This window comes from Triturus cristatus, chromosome 5_1 (assembly GCF_964204655.1).
Source record: "Triturus cristatus chromosome 5_1, aTriCri1.1, whole genome shotgun sequence".
NCBI lineage: Eukaryota > Metazoa > Chordata > Amphibia > Caudata > Salamandridae > Triturus > Triturus cristatus.
This window is the reverse complement of record NC_140587.1, coordinates 32,244,395-32,261,080: the sequence shown is the minus strand read 5'-3', so window position 1 is coordinate 32,261,080 and position 16,686 is coordinate 32,244,395. Positions and strand designations below refer to the sequence as shown.

General features: G+C 43.3%; 1 protein-coding gene across 1 annotated transcript in view; it reads right to left on the bottom strand.

Annotated features, from left to right (window-relative positions):
- The window catches only part of LOC146830013 (GTPase IMAP family member 8-like), a 448,734-nt gene that overhangs the window by 307,628 nt on the left and 124,420 nt on the right, over positions 1 to 16,686 (bottom strand). The window contains exon 2 of the mRNA XM_085604250.1: positions 11,253 to 11,297. Within this exon, the coding sequence (XP_085460376.1) occupies positions 11,253 to 11,283 (31 nt within the window). The 5' untranslated portion in view covers positions 11,284 to 11,297. The remainder of the gene's footprint in view (positions 1 to 11,252; positions 11,298 to 16,686) is intronic.

The window sequence follows — 16,686 nt, the reverse complement described above, 5'->3', positions numbered from 1 at the left end:
GACGCCTGTAATAAATCTGAAGTCTCCTGAACATTCGTTTCAAGCCGCAGATAAAATACTACGAGAACGAAGGGGTTACCACCTCCTCGATTCCATGGATGAGCAAGAATTAGCCAGATCAGCTGTTCACTGGATTGACAGTCCTGAAAAATACGGTGATGAGACCGTAGCACACACGTTTTTTAACCTTAGTACAGATGAACAACGTTTAGCCGGAATCTATATGATTCAGCAGCTTCTTATACTATATAAGAGCCAACATGCTGACCCTGGTCCTTTACCTGATATATTAACGGAACTACTCACGAACAGATGGAGAGGTTCTGGTAACAAGTTAATTAAAGAAATATTAGTGTCACGTAAACAGTATGTCCTTTTTGTAAGTCCGGATTCTTTCTCGCTGCCCCGCAGAGAAGGAACGCCGTATTATATGGATAGACAAAATCCCTTACGAGAAGTGCACCCAATAAAAGGCGAAGACAACGAGTTTCACCGTGTGTTTGTATACACACCCATATCAAAAATTGAATTGTTAGAAATGAAGAAAGTAGTACCAAGTCATGACAAAGACCCAGCGGGTTTCCACCGAGAAATTAAGGACATGTTACTGATGGGAGAGTATACCTATCCTGATATTATGACGATATTAAAGGTGCTCTTACCTGCTGGCATTTATGAAAAACTGAAAGAAAAAGAGTGGGAAGTGGGAGACCAAAAGATAGATTGGACAGCATTAGAAACGGAAGAAAAGGCCCGAGCTGCAGGTTCAGGGCTCGGGGATAAAGTCAAAGCATTACCAGGTCTACTAGTACAAGTACTGCCACGTTTATTAACTACGAAAAAGGAAGATTGGGGTGCAATCACGGCCTGTAAACAAAAGCACGATGAAGACACAAGTGACTATTATGCCCGATTTGAAAAATGTTTTGGAATAAATAGTGGTATAAAAACAAGTAGTGAGTCGTATCCACATTTATTTGTGACAAAATTAGTAGAAAATGCTTTACCTCCAGTAAAGAATAGAATATTGAAATTCGAGAGTACCTGGCAAAGTAACACTCCGTCGCAAATGCTACAAATGTTACAGTATCATCACAATAGAATTAGAGATGAACAAGAACACGAACAAAGACGCATGAAAGATACAAAAATGAAAATGCTAGTGTCTCAGACAGTACCGGCTGAAGGACATAGAAAGGGTACGACACAGTCCGATTCAGCAGGACCGGTAAAAGGAACATGCAATTATTGCAAAAAGCCAGGTCATTACGTACACGATTGTCCAGTTCTAAAACATAATATCGCCATAGGTAAAACACAAGAAAGATCACGGCCACATAGACAAGATCAGAATGAACAAGGAGCTATGTCGCATTCCCAGGCCATGCCAGCCGCACAACAGCCAATACAGTTTGTGCCAGCTGCACCACCGTTGCCTGCTACTGCCACACAAACCACAACACGACAAATGTATCAGACTGCACAGTATGAATATCCTGAGTATCAGCGTTACGCATGAACCAGCCTGGAGAGGGAAGTTGACTTACCGCTTATCGAGATTCCTGTAGATCAAGAAGGACCTTATGTACATAGTGAATTATTAGGTCAGGATAGAAAATTCTTACTCGATACAGGGGCAAGTCGAACAACTATAAAACGTAGTGAAGTTCCAGGGGCACCCCTCTCAGGCTCTCAAAATATTTCCCTTGGTTTTTCAGGCAAACCTATTGTTAATGAAGTGTCACAGCCTCTGCCACTCACGATAGGACCTCTGACCCGAACTACAGATTTATTGCTTACTAAATCATGTCCAGAAAACCTATTAGGAATAAAAACGTTAAAAGCCCTAGGAGCTATAATATGTTGTTCTCCGGAAGGAGTAAGATTGTTTTTACGTGATTTTAAAGGTCACTATGTATCTAGAGACATGGATCCCCGATTACAGACTTTACCTACACGTCTATGGGCACAAGGCCCTACTGATGTTGGTTGCATGAATATTACACCATATCGAGTCACGCTAAAGGCAGGAGTGGTGCTACCACGAATGCGACAATACAAGTTACCACCAGATGCTGTAGTGGCTTTACTACAAATCATTGACGAGCTCATTACCCAAGGAGTAGTTGTGGAGACAGACTCCAATATATGTAATTCACCGATAATACCGATTCTTAAACGAACAGATCCGAAGGCCCCGCCAGTATATCGATTGGTTATTGACCTGCGCGAATTAAACAAATGCATTGTGCCACAATTCCCTGTGGTCCCAGATATCTCGTCATTACTGACAGCTATTGATTCCGAAGCGACATTCTTTACTGTAATCGATCTCAAGAATGCCTTCTTCAGTGTCCCAATAGATCCGGAAAGCCAATATTTGTTCGGATTTAGTTTAAATGGACGTAGCTTTAAATTCTCACGCGCACCTCAAGGATTTACAGAAAGCCCCAGCATCTATAGCCAAGCATTGAAACGAGAACTTGACAGTATCCACATGCCAGTTAACACGGCTCTGTTTCAATACGTCGATGATCTGCTGATCACCGCAAGAAGCGAAGCTGAATGTGAAAAAGCGTCACTGACAGTTTTACAATTTCTAGCCGAAAAAGGACACAAGGTTTCCCCTTCTAAGCTGCAATTCTGTGTCCAGCGAGTTGTTTATCTTGGACACTCGCTGGACAAGGAGGGAAGGCAGCTTACACCCGACCGTATTCAGTTGATAGTTACCATGCCAATACCTAAGACACAAAAGGAGGTGCGGGCTTTCCTAGGCCTCACTTCATATTGTAGACAGTGGATCCCGCAATATGCATTCCTAGCAAAACCACTCATTCAGTTGACAACCCAGGAGGCAGCCACATCGACTGTTCTCCCTTGGACTCAGGAACATACACAAGCTTTTGAAAGCCTAAAGAAAGCTTTATGTCAAGCACCAGTTTTAGCAACGCCATGTTACAGAAAACAGTTTACACTCTTTGTTACAGAACGCGAAGGTACTGCTTTGTCAGTACTCACACAGGAACAAGCAGGAGCACACAAACCATGTGCTTATTTTTCTAGTACATTAGATCCAGTAGCTCAGGCTTTGCCTGCATGCCTAAAATCAGTAGCAGCGACAGCTTTAGCAATCAGACAAAGCGATGCCATAGTATTAGGACATCCATTAACAGTTCAAGTACCACACGCAGTAGAGGTTCTTGTAAATAGAACACAAACACAACACTTGACCGTAGCACGACTTACAGGGTATGAACTGACACTGTTTCAGCCGCATATAGAAATAAGACGCTGTAACACATTGAATCCTGCCACACTTTTGCCAGTAATCGGAACAGACCCACTAGCCCATGACTGTATTGAAGTCATTACTGTAACGACAAAACCCAGACAAGACTTGACCGATGTTCCATTGTCAGAACCAGACTTGACATTTTATGTCGATGGTTCATGCATGAGAACAAGTACAGGAGAGTTAGTAGCCGCTTATGCAGTCACAACCGATACTGAAGTTGTTGAAACTAATCGTATAAATACTTTGTCAGCTCAAGCCGCAGAGCTCATCGCTCTGACACAAGCCTGTATTCAAGCCACGGATAAAAAAGTCAACATATACACTGATTCACGTTATGCATTCGGAGTTGTACATGACTTCGGCGTGCTGTGGCGAGAGAGAGGTTATTTAACTTCTCACGGTGCCCACATTCAGCACGGACCCCTCATTCATGCATTATTAGATGCAATACATCTACCCACTGCAATATCAATTATGAAATGTAAAGCCCATACAAAAGTTACTGATACCATTTCCCAAGGCAATGATCTAGCCGACAGAACAGCTAAACTGACTGCTCAAACTCAAACCCCCGATATGACAAAGAAAATAGTCCCGACACCGACACATTGTATGACAGTTAAAGATCCTACTCTTGACGTAATTGACATACAGACACATGCTACACCAGACGAAATAAAGAAATGGACTGAATTAGGAGGGATCCAAACAGACCAAGGATGGATGATGAAGGAAAAGTCTGTATGGTTCCTTCCTGATTCAATGGTCCAAGCCATAATTAACACTATACATAGTCCAGCACATCTAGGAGAGAAAGCTATGCTAGACAGCATTCAACACATTTGGTTTAATAAGCATTTACGAGCAGCAGCCAAACAAAAGGTCCGTACCTGTATGATCTGCTGCCAGTTCAACCCAGGAAAAAGTGTTCCCGTAGAACAGGGTGGATTTCAGCCTCCTGATCACCCTTTTGAAGTCCTACAGATGGATTATATCCAGATGGAACGATGTCGAGGATTCAAATATGTTCTCGTAGTTGTTTGCGCTCTGTCCCGTTGGACAGAGGCGTACCCGGTTTCAGATTACACTGCCCCGACTACTGCCAAACAGTTGGTTCGAGAATTCTTCCCACGATACGGTTTACCACGTGTTGTCTACTCAGATAACGGCCAGCCGTTCTCATCCGAATTAATGAAACACGTTTCACTTCTGTTAGGTTATCAGTGGAAATTCCACTGTGTCCGACATCCCGAGGCAGCAGGTCTCGTAGAAAGACATAACCAGACACTGAAAATCAGACTGTCCAAAATATGTAGAGAGAAAGGTGTCGACTGGATAGTAGCATTACCAGTTGCACTCTTTTACATGAGAATGGTAGCACACTCTAGAACAGGGCTATCCCCGTATGAGGTGATCTTCGGTAGACCGCCGAATATGTGGGGGATGCCTATACCACGCAAAATAACTGATATTGACTGTAATATGCTGACAGATTACTTGGCTTCCTTGATGTCTGCACTACAATCTTCTCGTTCACAGGTAGCTGCAGCTTTTCCCGACAACACTGAGGCGAAACACCATGACGTTGTTCCGGGTAATCTTGTCTTTGTGAGAAATTTTGACAGGAAAAATCAACTGGAGCCCAGGTGGAAAGCACCCAAGTTGGTCCTGTTGACCACAAGAACAGCCGTGAAGATCGAGGGACGCAAAGGTTGGATTCATTCAAGTCACATAAAAAAATTTCATGGACTACCTTCAGATATAGACACTGTGCCCTGCACTCCCTCACAGACTGATTCAAAACTTCCTTTGGTGGAAAAAACTGAAAGCGAACTTTACAAAGTTAAGTTAAGGCCTAGGACGTCGAGCAATTTGATTGTTTAAGTCCTCTCCAAGGTGAAGCGGTTGAATTGTCTCTGACATGTATCCCCTGGACCTAAGTAGAGGAAATACCGGAAAAATGTTGAAACGACAGGCGTATTGTAAATCACTGCGTAGCCACTGCATAGTGACATTATTAATTTTGTTTTTATTAAGTCTTTTGATAATTATTACAAGTATGTTGTTGCACATATATTACCCTATTTCTAGACATGTTTATAATGTTGCCGCTGAACATTCTTTTAGTGACTTACCTCCGCATGAATTGTCTTATAGACTTGCGCTGCGCAATAACACCTTCATTAGCATGTTACATCATTCCCATCAGACTAGTAATGCCACCAATTGTTGGGTGTGTGGCCGACTCCCTCCCTATCAGAATAACAAAGGAGTTCTGCCTTTCTTTCCACATCCGTTCACACACAATGGCTCCTGTGGAGCATGGTTTAGTTTATTAAATTCCATAGACCCAGACACAGCAGTTTATCAGCAACATTGGATATGGGGAAATCTGAATCTAGTTTTATTCAAAGTCTGTCATCCTAATAAGGAGGGTCGCCCCAGTAGAACAGGAACTGATCTAGAAAATGAAGTGTATAAATTAGGTAATTTTACACCTAATCTTATGATTTTGAATGTCAAATCCGAAGTTGAACTAATTCTGCCCACTATGTCAGTATTTCCAGTTAAGGGTGAATTATGTGTGGGAAAAGTTGGTTCCATACATATGGGCCATAGCCAATGCGTTACTACAATAGAATATAGTGATCAAGGTAAATCGTCATTTAGAGCTTCTCGCCATTCTTACTTTATATGTGGTCAGACGGCATATATGCTTCTGCCTCTAGATTGGGATGGTACCTGTTACATAGCATTCCTTCTGCCACCTGTTTTCCTAGCTCCCCCTGATTATTATCGAAATGTTCATTTAGTACACAAAAGAGAGCGTAGAGATCTCCCAGTTGTCAATTATACTGAGACGGCATGGGACAAGTATGTAGATTTCAATAAAGGTATCTTTCCCTATATAGGTACCGTATCAAATAGTAAGCTGATACGCAGACTCACCAAGACTCTCGAAGCTGTAGTAAACGAGACTATAGCCGCCCTAGGCAATCTGACAGAGGAACAATCAGTGATGAGAATTGTTGTTCTCCAGAATCGTCTTGTCCTTGACGTCATCCTGGCCGATAGGGGCGGAGCTTGCAGGGTCATCGGATCCAGCTGCTGCATATTCATACCAGAAAATTCGCCATCTGTATATAAAGCTATAACACGCCTTCATAAGATTGTAAGCCAGATACACGAAAATCCAGGCACTTGGACGTGGTCCGGGTGGTTTTGGAGTGTGATATCAGCCTGGGGATGGAGAGTTCTATCCTTCCTAGGTATTGGCCTTCTTATGCTCTTCAGTTGTTGTTTATGCCTGCAATGTGGACCAGCGATTTGTGGTCTGTGTGCCACATCATGCATTCCATATCCAAATTCTCGTTCAAAATGCCGGAAGAAGAAGGAAGAAGAAATGATGCTCCATGAGCAAATCGATGGAATGATGAAGATTGATATTTCTTGAAGGGCAAGTAGGGGACAAGGAGGGAATGTGGAAATGTGGATTTTCCTAATCAGTTATGTCCCCTATCTTGGACCCCAACGGTTCTATGTGCATGTCACAAGTACATGTATGTTTCCCTCCAGCTCCAGTTTCCAAAACGCAAACATATGTGTGTCCACCGTCAACATGTTCTCTGTCAGATCCGCCATCGATGGGCTGGATATTCGATTCCTAAGTATGAAAGGCCACCGACTTTATATGGCTAAGTTACTCTATTTTTACAGTTCAGGCAAGTAGGCCCGATTCTGTCCTCAAAGCCTTCCCTGTTCTCTGTCTCTGACAGCTTCAGCTTGAGCTCGCATCTGTATCCATGAACTTTGTCCTACTCCCTGTGCAGCTAACGGTGCCTGCCTCGGCCAGTTTTCGCCTGCCTGCCAAGAAGCTGTATTTCACCTTCGAATTATCTACTTTGCTCCTCAGCCGATGCATTCCTGTCCAGTGATTTAGGTAAACATTTCCTTTAGCTACCAAGCAAAGGACTCAGCCTTTCCGTCCTCCTGCAAGTGATTCATAGCCCTGCTGCCATGGAGAATTTTCTGCCCCTCGCATCTCATATAGACACTTAGACGCTTGTACACGCACACAGTCAGTATAGAATAGATTCTGTCCGAGAGTCTCTTCTTGTGGATAACATAGTTCTCTAAACATAGGATGTTAGATATGATTTGGGATTAGGTTGACTTGACCCCCCAGACTTCTCGTCTCCACATGTAAAGCTAAACGTCAAGTCCCCTTCACCCCCTAGTTGCACGTCAATCACACGTCATACTGCTGCGCACGCATCTATGTTAAGTATTATCGTATAGATCCACCTATGTAAGATAACCAGAGCCAATCATGTTTCTTTTCGCTCCTTATTACGCCTAGTTTCGATTACGTACCTGTTATGTCACTTTTCTTATCAAATGTTACGCCTTCTACATTCGTTTCATTGTAATGTACTTATTATAAAAATACATGTCTGTCAATAAAGTATTGTACTTCACTTCCTGAACCCTCGTGGTGACGGAACCTGAAGGCCGCGACTCGAGTCGGCCATTTCTGATGGAATAAAGCCCATTTAGAAAACCTCTTATACCACGGATTCTGCCTCTTGTTATTTTGAGCTATTTTACTTTACTTAAAGATTCCGTATGAAATTCAGTATTAGGTAACAAAGAATATTTACCACAATTAAACCCTGTACATCACCCTCAAGTTGGAAAATAATCCAATAGAGTCATTTATCCGAGGAGAAACCCGGGTATCTGCTGTCTCTACTGTAATGAGTGTATCAGTTGTTTTCGCCTCCAGACAGGGACGCAGAGCCTCCCGCACTCTGGTAACCTTTGCTGCGCTTTCGAGCAGAGTCACTGCCCATGTCCAGTCCAAGAATCGTGTTCTCACTGTCTGATGCATATCTTGCTGTTAAAGCGGCAACTTTTTTCTTCTGATACAAGGATCGAAAACGAGGCACCACCTCTTGTTTGGCTTTAACGTCAAACTGTCGAGGTTGATCTTTTCCCTGTTGAGTGGTCGGACCTTTGCCACGATCCTGGCGCTCCCTTCCACTGATTTGAGAGTCCAATGTCTCCCATAAAGAATGAATAGAGCACTGATCAGGGACCTTAAATCTATCAGGCGTCTTACTTTTCGCACGGTCGCGCAAGTCATAAGTATGCTCAGAAGACTCAGGTGTCGGTGAACCAGCACGCGAACCTTGCTTCTGCTGTTGCTCCCCCTATTTTTTTATTTTTCCAGTTTTTTTTAGGAAAGAAAGGGCGCTCGTCTTTATCAATCTGGGATTTTTGCATTTGAGATTGCGTCTGCATTTGAGTAAAAGGCTTAACTCTCATACTATTGTTGCCTATGGTTATATAAGCCTGTGCAATAATCTTTGGTAATTTGCGTGGCTTGTCTGCTTCTGCAACAGCCTCCAGGTGGTTTCGCACTTGAAAGCTTACAGCATCACCCTTGACATTAGCAAGGATCATGTCAGCAACCACGTTGAACACCCCCCCAGTCTCATTTTCAACTCCACAGCCGCTTCAGCTCTGTGTTCATCTTGAACACGTTTTATCACAGAAGGGAGTACAGTCATGGAGGGAGTCTCAAAACACTTCAAATACACCGCCGCACGCACCATGCCCCAGGTGTTACAATCAGCTAATTCGGAAATTAAGGCCTTAGTCAAGATTCTGTGTTTCTCCATAGGAGTAGTATTTGGAAAAACAGCCTCTAGTTGTTTTCAACAAGCCAATAAGGGAACTCATCCTTATTCTGTGGACACTTTCCCATCACTGAATTAACCATGAGGGGACTGATGGTTACACCACCAGGTCTAGCTGGTTCCACCTGGAAGTTGCGAGACATGAACTGTATAACAGCTCTATGCACACGTATCAAGGATGTATGCAATACGCGGAGTTCCGCAAATGTTGCAGTTGGCAGATAACATGGGTGTGGAGTATACCCAGCCAAAACGGGCCACGTGCCCCATCTATCGATAAAGGTGCCTAAATGGACCAGCGTTATTGGGTGAGGAAGGGCACCATTAAACCATATTTGGTGTTGCCAAGCCATTAGCGGAACCTCAAGAGCCCTATAAGGCTGATAAACATGAGGAAGGGCCGTGGCAGTATATGCATGAAACAAATTATCTGTTCCATCCACCGCCGGAAAGGTGACCCAAGAATAAAACACCTCATAGCAGTAAGCCGCATCAGCTTCTGCAACAAAAATGAGTGCAACACCAGCATCATGGTCACCATTTTGAGTCAAATAAGCTGTGACAGCAGCCCAATTAGGCGGTGTAATGTCAACTGTGATAATGAATAACAAAGAATGACAACCTAAAGCGTGGCAGCGCAAGCACAGGTTAAGAAGAAAGAGAAGGAACCTTTTAAGATTTCAAGCTTGAAAGAACCTATACAACATCAATATAGGTGGTTACACTGTCACAGCTGTCTCTGGAAACAGAGGTTAGGGGATTGTGGACAAACAAAGGGACTACTCCAGAGTCTCGCAGATAAGAACTAGACCAAATGTTGGTGCGGCCATGTTGCAGGGATTCTGTACCTACACAGAACTATGCGCAGGAAAACAGGACCTCAGTGTATGGGGGTGTACCAACCTATCACCTTAGTACCTAAAATCCCAAAACCGACTAGCTATAGTGTCTCATTCGTTCTCCTCCAAAAATCACGAAGCTACAAATGATTAGACAACCCAGGACACAACACTCCCGACTCTCTCTGGAATCGCGGTAGCAAGACATACCCTTTTGCTTGCTCACGTGTACTTTTCGACAATAAGAATTGGCAGAGTCCCCGTAATAGTATAAAATGTTTATTTTAACTATTGTGCTCTACAATATAGTATACGAGCCACTACCAGCAGCAAAATGCATAAACTCAGCTCAATTAGCATTGTTACAATTCCATAGAGTACGAAGGTGCAAGTCATTATATAACGACCGTGGAAAAAGGACTATAAGGCCAGACCACCCTCCCCTTGACTGAAATAAGTTTATTATATAAAAGAAGATCTCTGGCATTGACAGGAGACCCTAGATGGAAGGTTTACTTCATAGGAACAGCATAGCTCTTCTCCATGAAAAGGCCTCTCTCCAAGTGTGTGTTAAAACAACATGCATCCCCGTAATATCAAAGCACGAGTCTTCAGCATTGCAGCTGTATGTAGCATGTTTTGTCTAGGTGCTAGAGACTGACCAGAACAGAATAGCAAGGGGCATTGTTTATCGACCTTGCACATTGTGTTCAGACTAAACTCCAGGAACTCAGCAGAGAACGTGAAAAGCAGACATTTCTCATGTGAAAGGCATAAACAGAGTCTTGCAAGAATAAAGTCATGTAGTAACGTGTGCCAAAGCAGCATCATGGCAGCAAAGCGCATACTAACTTATCAATGTCGACAATGACCCTAAAGGCCATATAAAATCTGATGGCTTGACTCTCAATGAGGAACTTTCAAATGGAATGTCACATCGTGATGGGGATGGGCAGTCAAGGAAGTTCACAAAACCAGACAACAAAGGATCTTAGGCATGGCCTAAACCTTTCTTAGTCTCATTTGAAGGCCACTGCTTTTTCAGCCGTCCTCATTTTTGCAAGATTTCCAAGCACACCTTGGCTGCTCTTCTCACATCATCAAACTAATGGGCAATTAGCAACAAGGTTTTGGTTACTCCACTTCTCCAATCTAAAGAAGTGCAGCTGAACAATATTCCACGAAGGGCTTGGTGGCAGAGGATTATTCTCCCATTCTTCTTTAGTCTGATACTGTCCTTCAAATTCCTCTTGTCACTCTCTTATTTTTAATTTCTTTTCCACTCACATTAAAACCCAAAGCGGAGAATGCTTTAAGAGCGTAGGAAAGAATACAGAAAACGATGCGCAACATTTTTTACAAATACTCTTTACACAAGTAATACTTTAGGAAACAATATATTTCACATTTACTTACATTTTAACATTTTAAATGTGTTGTCTTCCATTGGAGTAGCAGAATCTGAACGGGAAAGAATTTGATATGATTAATCAATATTATACAAAGTGTACAGACCATATAGCCATATTAACAATGGTACGAAAAATCCTGAAGACCACAGACAACTCTTAATTAAAGGCAAATCTGTACTGACAAGCTGGACTCTGACTTACAGAAGCAATTAATTCTGAAAGTACATTGATTGTTGCATCACACTGTCTGAAGTACTAATATTTAGATGTAGAACTCTGAGGACAATGGGATAGGGCAAGGGTTCATGCAGGCTATATGCTAGCACTACCAGAAGTATCAACATGTTCTCACTGTGTTATTGTGGTTACTTTATTTATCTTTGGTTAAAATGCATATCCTGGTTCACATAATTGGAGTAATTTGTGAATTTCAGTTATAGTTAACTGCATAGAGCTTCAAGTGCTGAACTTTCCCTTAAGTTTCAATGTAAAGATAGATCTGGAGAGACATAGTACCAAGATTGCCTTTTATCGGAATTATTGCCACCTTTTTCAAGCAAATCACTGGCAGAGAATTGCTTTCTACCTCTATGCCATAAGGTATCTTGTATGCATGTGTGCCGAGTTCCCTTGTGATTTGATTTTGACTTTGGGTGGCAAAGACAGCCTGATAATAGCCTTGTCTAGATGTGGGGTATGCAGTGAAGAACTCTGTAGGCTGTGATACTGTCCTCTACTGTAGCAAACACTCACAGACACAGCCATACACACAGTCAGTCACCCATACAACCCCTCACAGACAAACTCACTAACCGATACAGCCTCTGACTCACCTACTCACTCATTCATGCAGGCAGTTACACCCCGCACCTACCCACACAGACACTCATACAGCAATACAGATACTCAGACAACCAATGAATCACCCAGACCCAAATCACTGGGAAATACTCAGGAAGGATGAAGACTTAAGAGATCAAACCCCAGAAAATCTCAGTGAAACATAGAGGAAGTCACTTTCCTTAGGGGATCTTTTGACACAAAGTTATTTCCATTGACCAGAAAAAGGGGCATTGAAACAAACCTGGCTTAGAATCAAGTGTTGAAAATGAATAGTGTGCCAATATGGACAAAACTATACAGATATCAAAACATTCAGTGGTGAGAACAAGAAGATCAGAGAAAGTATATTGAGCAAAACGACATGCTTTAGAATGTAGATGTGGGAAGCAGTACATTGGTAGTACTGTGAATAATTTAAAACTGCTCATTCTGCAGCAGATGAGAGCAATTACCAACAGAGAGTTCACGTATGCCCTGTCGAAACATCTGTGGAAGGACCATCATGGTAGCTTGAGTAATTTTACTTTCTTTGGAATTGAACACATCCCGTTGAGAATCAGAGGTGGTTATCGTTAATTGACCCTAAGGAAAGCAGAAGAGGTGGTTATCGTTAATTGACCCTAAGGAAAGCAGAATCCAAGTGGATTATAACAATTGGGACTGATATCCCATGGGGTCTTAATACAGATGCATAATTGCACAAGTTTTTATAACTCAACGGAAAATGTTCAAATCCTTTTCTCTATTGATTTTGGGGTTTATGTGAGTTTTTTTTAAACTTAATTATAGAGTCAATCTGGTCCAGTCCTTACTTATTCATGCTATTTTGTTTCCTTCCCCTTCTTTTACAAAGACATACATAGAGGTAAACACGTGGGGTCTATCACTAGGCAATTGAAATAATATGGCACTTTACAGCTATGATCTTAGATATTGATGAAATTGATGGATAAAGCTATTGCCACTATTTGCTCCCTATGTATGATATGGTATGCAGATTTCTGCTCTTACAGCATTTGATGCATCATTGTCCTTGCCTCTTAATTAGTGGTATCTTTAGGTGCAATGTTGATGGAATGAATTCAACATAATATAATTTATGAAACAACCATTTTTTTATAAGCAAACTAAATATTACAGGGCCTGCACTTGCACTTTTCTATTGGTTTCGATAGGAAGATAACTTGCAGTCCAATATGCAGGACAAGGGAATCAGTTAGAAGTAATTGATTGCAGTGGTATGCATTAGCACTTTGATTTTGATATATTTTGCACCTTTCCATGGGACTCAAAAGAAAGATTACTTGATTCCCATCAGGAATGATTTGCAAATTTGCACATTTTCTACAAAAACCTTATGTTTTAAGAGTAATCAAATATAGTATAATACATTAACACTTTGGATGAAGTGAGGTATTCTTTGCTAATCTTGCACATTGAAAAAGATACTGCGAATAGACAGGTTACTTTGAATACCAACACATGTGCCTGGGTACCTTGGAGAACAGTATAAATGGACCTTGGCTAATGGAGTATGACCATCGAGAATCTCTATATACTAATCAAAGCAATGTGTCTAGGATATAGGGCTGGTAATATGGTAGACCTAGCACCTTGAGATAACAATGTGTACATACAGTGTACTCCATGGGTGACTATTGAAACTGCCCCCTAGTAACGTGTTTTTAGGCATAAAATGAGCTCACAGTTAAGATCTCTAGTGGAACTGGCATATCAACTGTAGTATTATTGTAAATCTTACTAAAATCATGCAGTGCTGATATATATATATATATATATATATATATATATATTTGAAGAAAAAGAGTTGCCCCTCGATTGGACCAGCACACACAGAGGGATACACGCTGTTAGAGGCAAAGGCAGCTCTCACAAACACCTCCTCAGCTCCTCCACCACTGCCGACGCGTTTCGGGTAAACACCCTTCTTCATGGGCAGCATAACAGCAAATGACGGCCAACAACGGAACAACAGTTCATCCCCTTCATTTATTTCAAATTTAAAGATTAAGCACAGGTGAGTACGTGCGTTGCATCATGGGGCTTGTAGTTCCAAAAATTACTTCCCAAGTGGGCTGTGTGCCGTCAACTGCCTTATACAAACGTTTTCCCCAAGGAAACAGTAGTTCATGAAATCACCCTTGCAAATCATATCAGCACCCGCTGCTCCGTGTAAGCGGCTGCAATGTACCGCAACGGACCCGCATGGATCACGCGGCAGTGCTAGTCCGTGGCCGGGCAGGCCACCAATATTTGAAGAAAAAGAGTTGCCCCTCGATTGGACCAGCACACACAGAGGGATACACGCTGTTAGAGGCAAAGGCAGCTCTCACAAACACCTCCTCAGCTCCTCCACCACTGCCGACGCGTTTCGGGTAAACACCCTTCTTCATGGGCAGCATAACAGCAAATGACGGCCAACAACGGAACAACAGTTCATCCCCTTCATTTATTTCAAATTTAAAGATTAAGCACAGGTGAGTACGTGCGTTGCATCATGGGGCTTGTAGTTCCAAAAATTACTTCCCAAGTGGGCTGTGTGCCGTCAACTGCCTTATACAAACGTTTTCCCCAAGGAAACAGTAGTTCATGAAATCACCCTTGCAAATCATATCAGCACCCGCTGCTCCGTGTAAGCGGCTGCAATGTACCGCAACGGACCCGCATGGATCACGCGGCAGTGCTAGTCCGTGGCCGGGCAGGCCACCAATATTTGAAGAAAAAGAGTTGCCCCTCGATTGGACCAGCACACACAGAGGGATACACGCTGTTAGAGGCAAAGGCAGCTCTCACAAACACCTCCTCAGCTCCTCCACCACTGCCGACGCATTTCGGGTAAACACCCTTCTTCGTGGGCAGCATAACAGCAAATGACGGCCAACAACGGAACAACAGTTCATCCCCTTCCTTTATTTCAAATTTAAAGATTAAGCACAGGTGAGTACGTGCGTTGCATCATGGGGTTTGTAGTTCCAAAAATTACTTCCCAAGTGGGCTGTGTGCCGTCAACTGCCTTATACAAACGTTTTCCCCAAGGAAACAGTAGTTCATGAAATCACCCTTGCAAATCATATCAGCACCCGCTGCTCCGTGTAAGCGGCTGCAATGTACTGCAACGGACCCGCATGGATCACGCGGCAGTGCTAGTCCGTGGCCGGGCAGGCCACCAATATTTGAAGAAAAAGAGTTGCCCCTCGATTGGACCAGCACACACAGAGGGATACACGCTGTTAGAGGCAAAGGCAGCTCTCACAAACACCTCCTCAGCTCCTCCACCACTGCCGACGCGTTTCGGGTAAACACCCTTCTTCATGGGCAGCATAACAGCAAATGACGGCCAACAACGGAACAACAGTTCATCCCCTTCATTTATTTCAAATTTAAAGATTAAGCACAGGTGAGTACGTGCGTTGCATCATGGGGCTTGTAGTTCCAAAAATTACTTCCCAAGTGGGCTGTGTGCCGTCAACTGCCTTATACAAACGTTTTCCCCAAGGAAACAGTAGTTCATGAAATCACCCTTGCAAATCATATCAGCACCCGCTGCTCCGTGTAAGCGGCTGCAATGTACTGCAACGGACCCGCATGGATCACGCGGCAGTGCTAGTCCGTGGCCGGGCAGGCCACCAATATTTGAAGAAAAAGAGTTGCCCCTCGATTGGACCAGCACACACAGAGGGATACACGCTGTTAGAGGCAAAGGCAGCTCTCACAAACACCTCCTCAGCTCCTCCACCACTGCCGACGCGTTTCGGGTAAACACCCTTCTTCATGGGCAGCATAACAGCAAATGACGGCCAACAACGGAACAACAGTTCATCCCCTTCATTTATTTCAAATTTAAAGATTAAGCACAGGTGAGTACGTGCGTTGCATCATGGGGCTTGTAGTTCCAAAAATTACTTCCCAAGTGGGCTGTGTGCCGTCAACTGCCTTATACAAACGTTTTCCCCAAGGAAACAGTAGTTCATGAAATCACCCTTGCAAATCATATCAGCACCCGCTGCTCCGTGTAAGCGGCTGCAATGTACCGCAACGGACCCGCATGGATCACGCGGCAGTGCTAGTCCGTGGCCGGGCAGGCCACCAATATTTGAAGAAAAAGAGTTGCCCCTCGATTGGACCAGCACACACAGAGGGATACACGCTGTTAGAGGCAAAGGCAGCTCTCACAAACACCTCCTCAGCTCCTCCACCACTGCCGACGCGTTTCGGGTAAACACCCTTCTTCATGGGCAGCATAACAGCAAATGACGGCCAACAACGGAACAACAGTTCATCCCCTTCATTTATTTCAAATTTAAAGATTAAGCACAGGTGAGTACGTGCGTTGCATCATGGGGCTTGTAGTTCCAAAAATTACTTCCCAAGTGGGCTGTGTGCCGTCAACTGCCTTATACAAACGTTTTCCCCAAGGAAACAGTAGTTCATGAAATCACCCTTGCAAATCATATCAGCACCCGCTGCTCCGTGTAAGCGGCTGCAATGTACCGCAACGGACCCGCATGGATCACGCGGCAGTGCTAGTCCGTGGCCGGGCAGGCCACCAATATTTGAAGAAAAAGAGTTGCCCC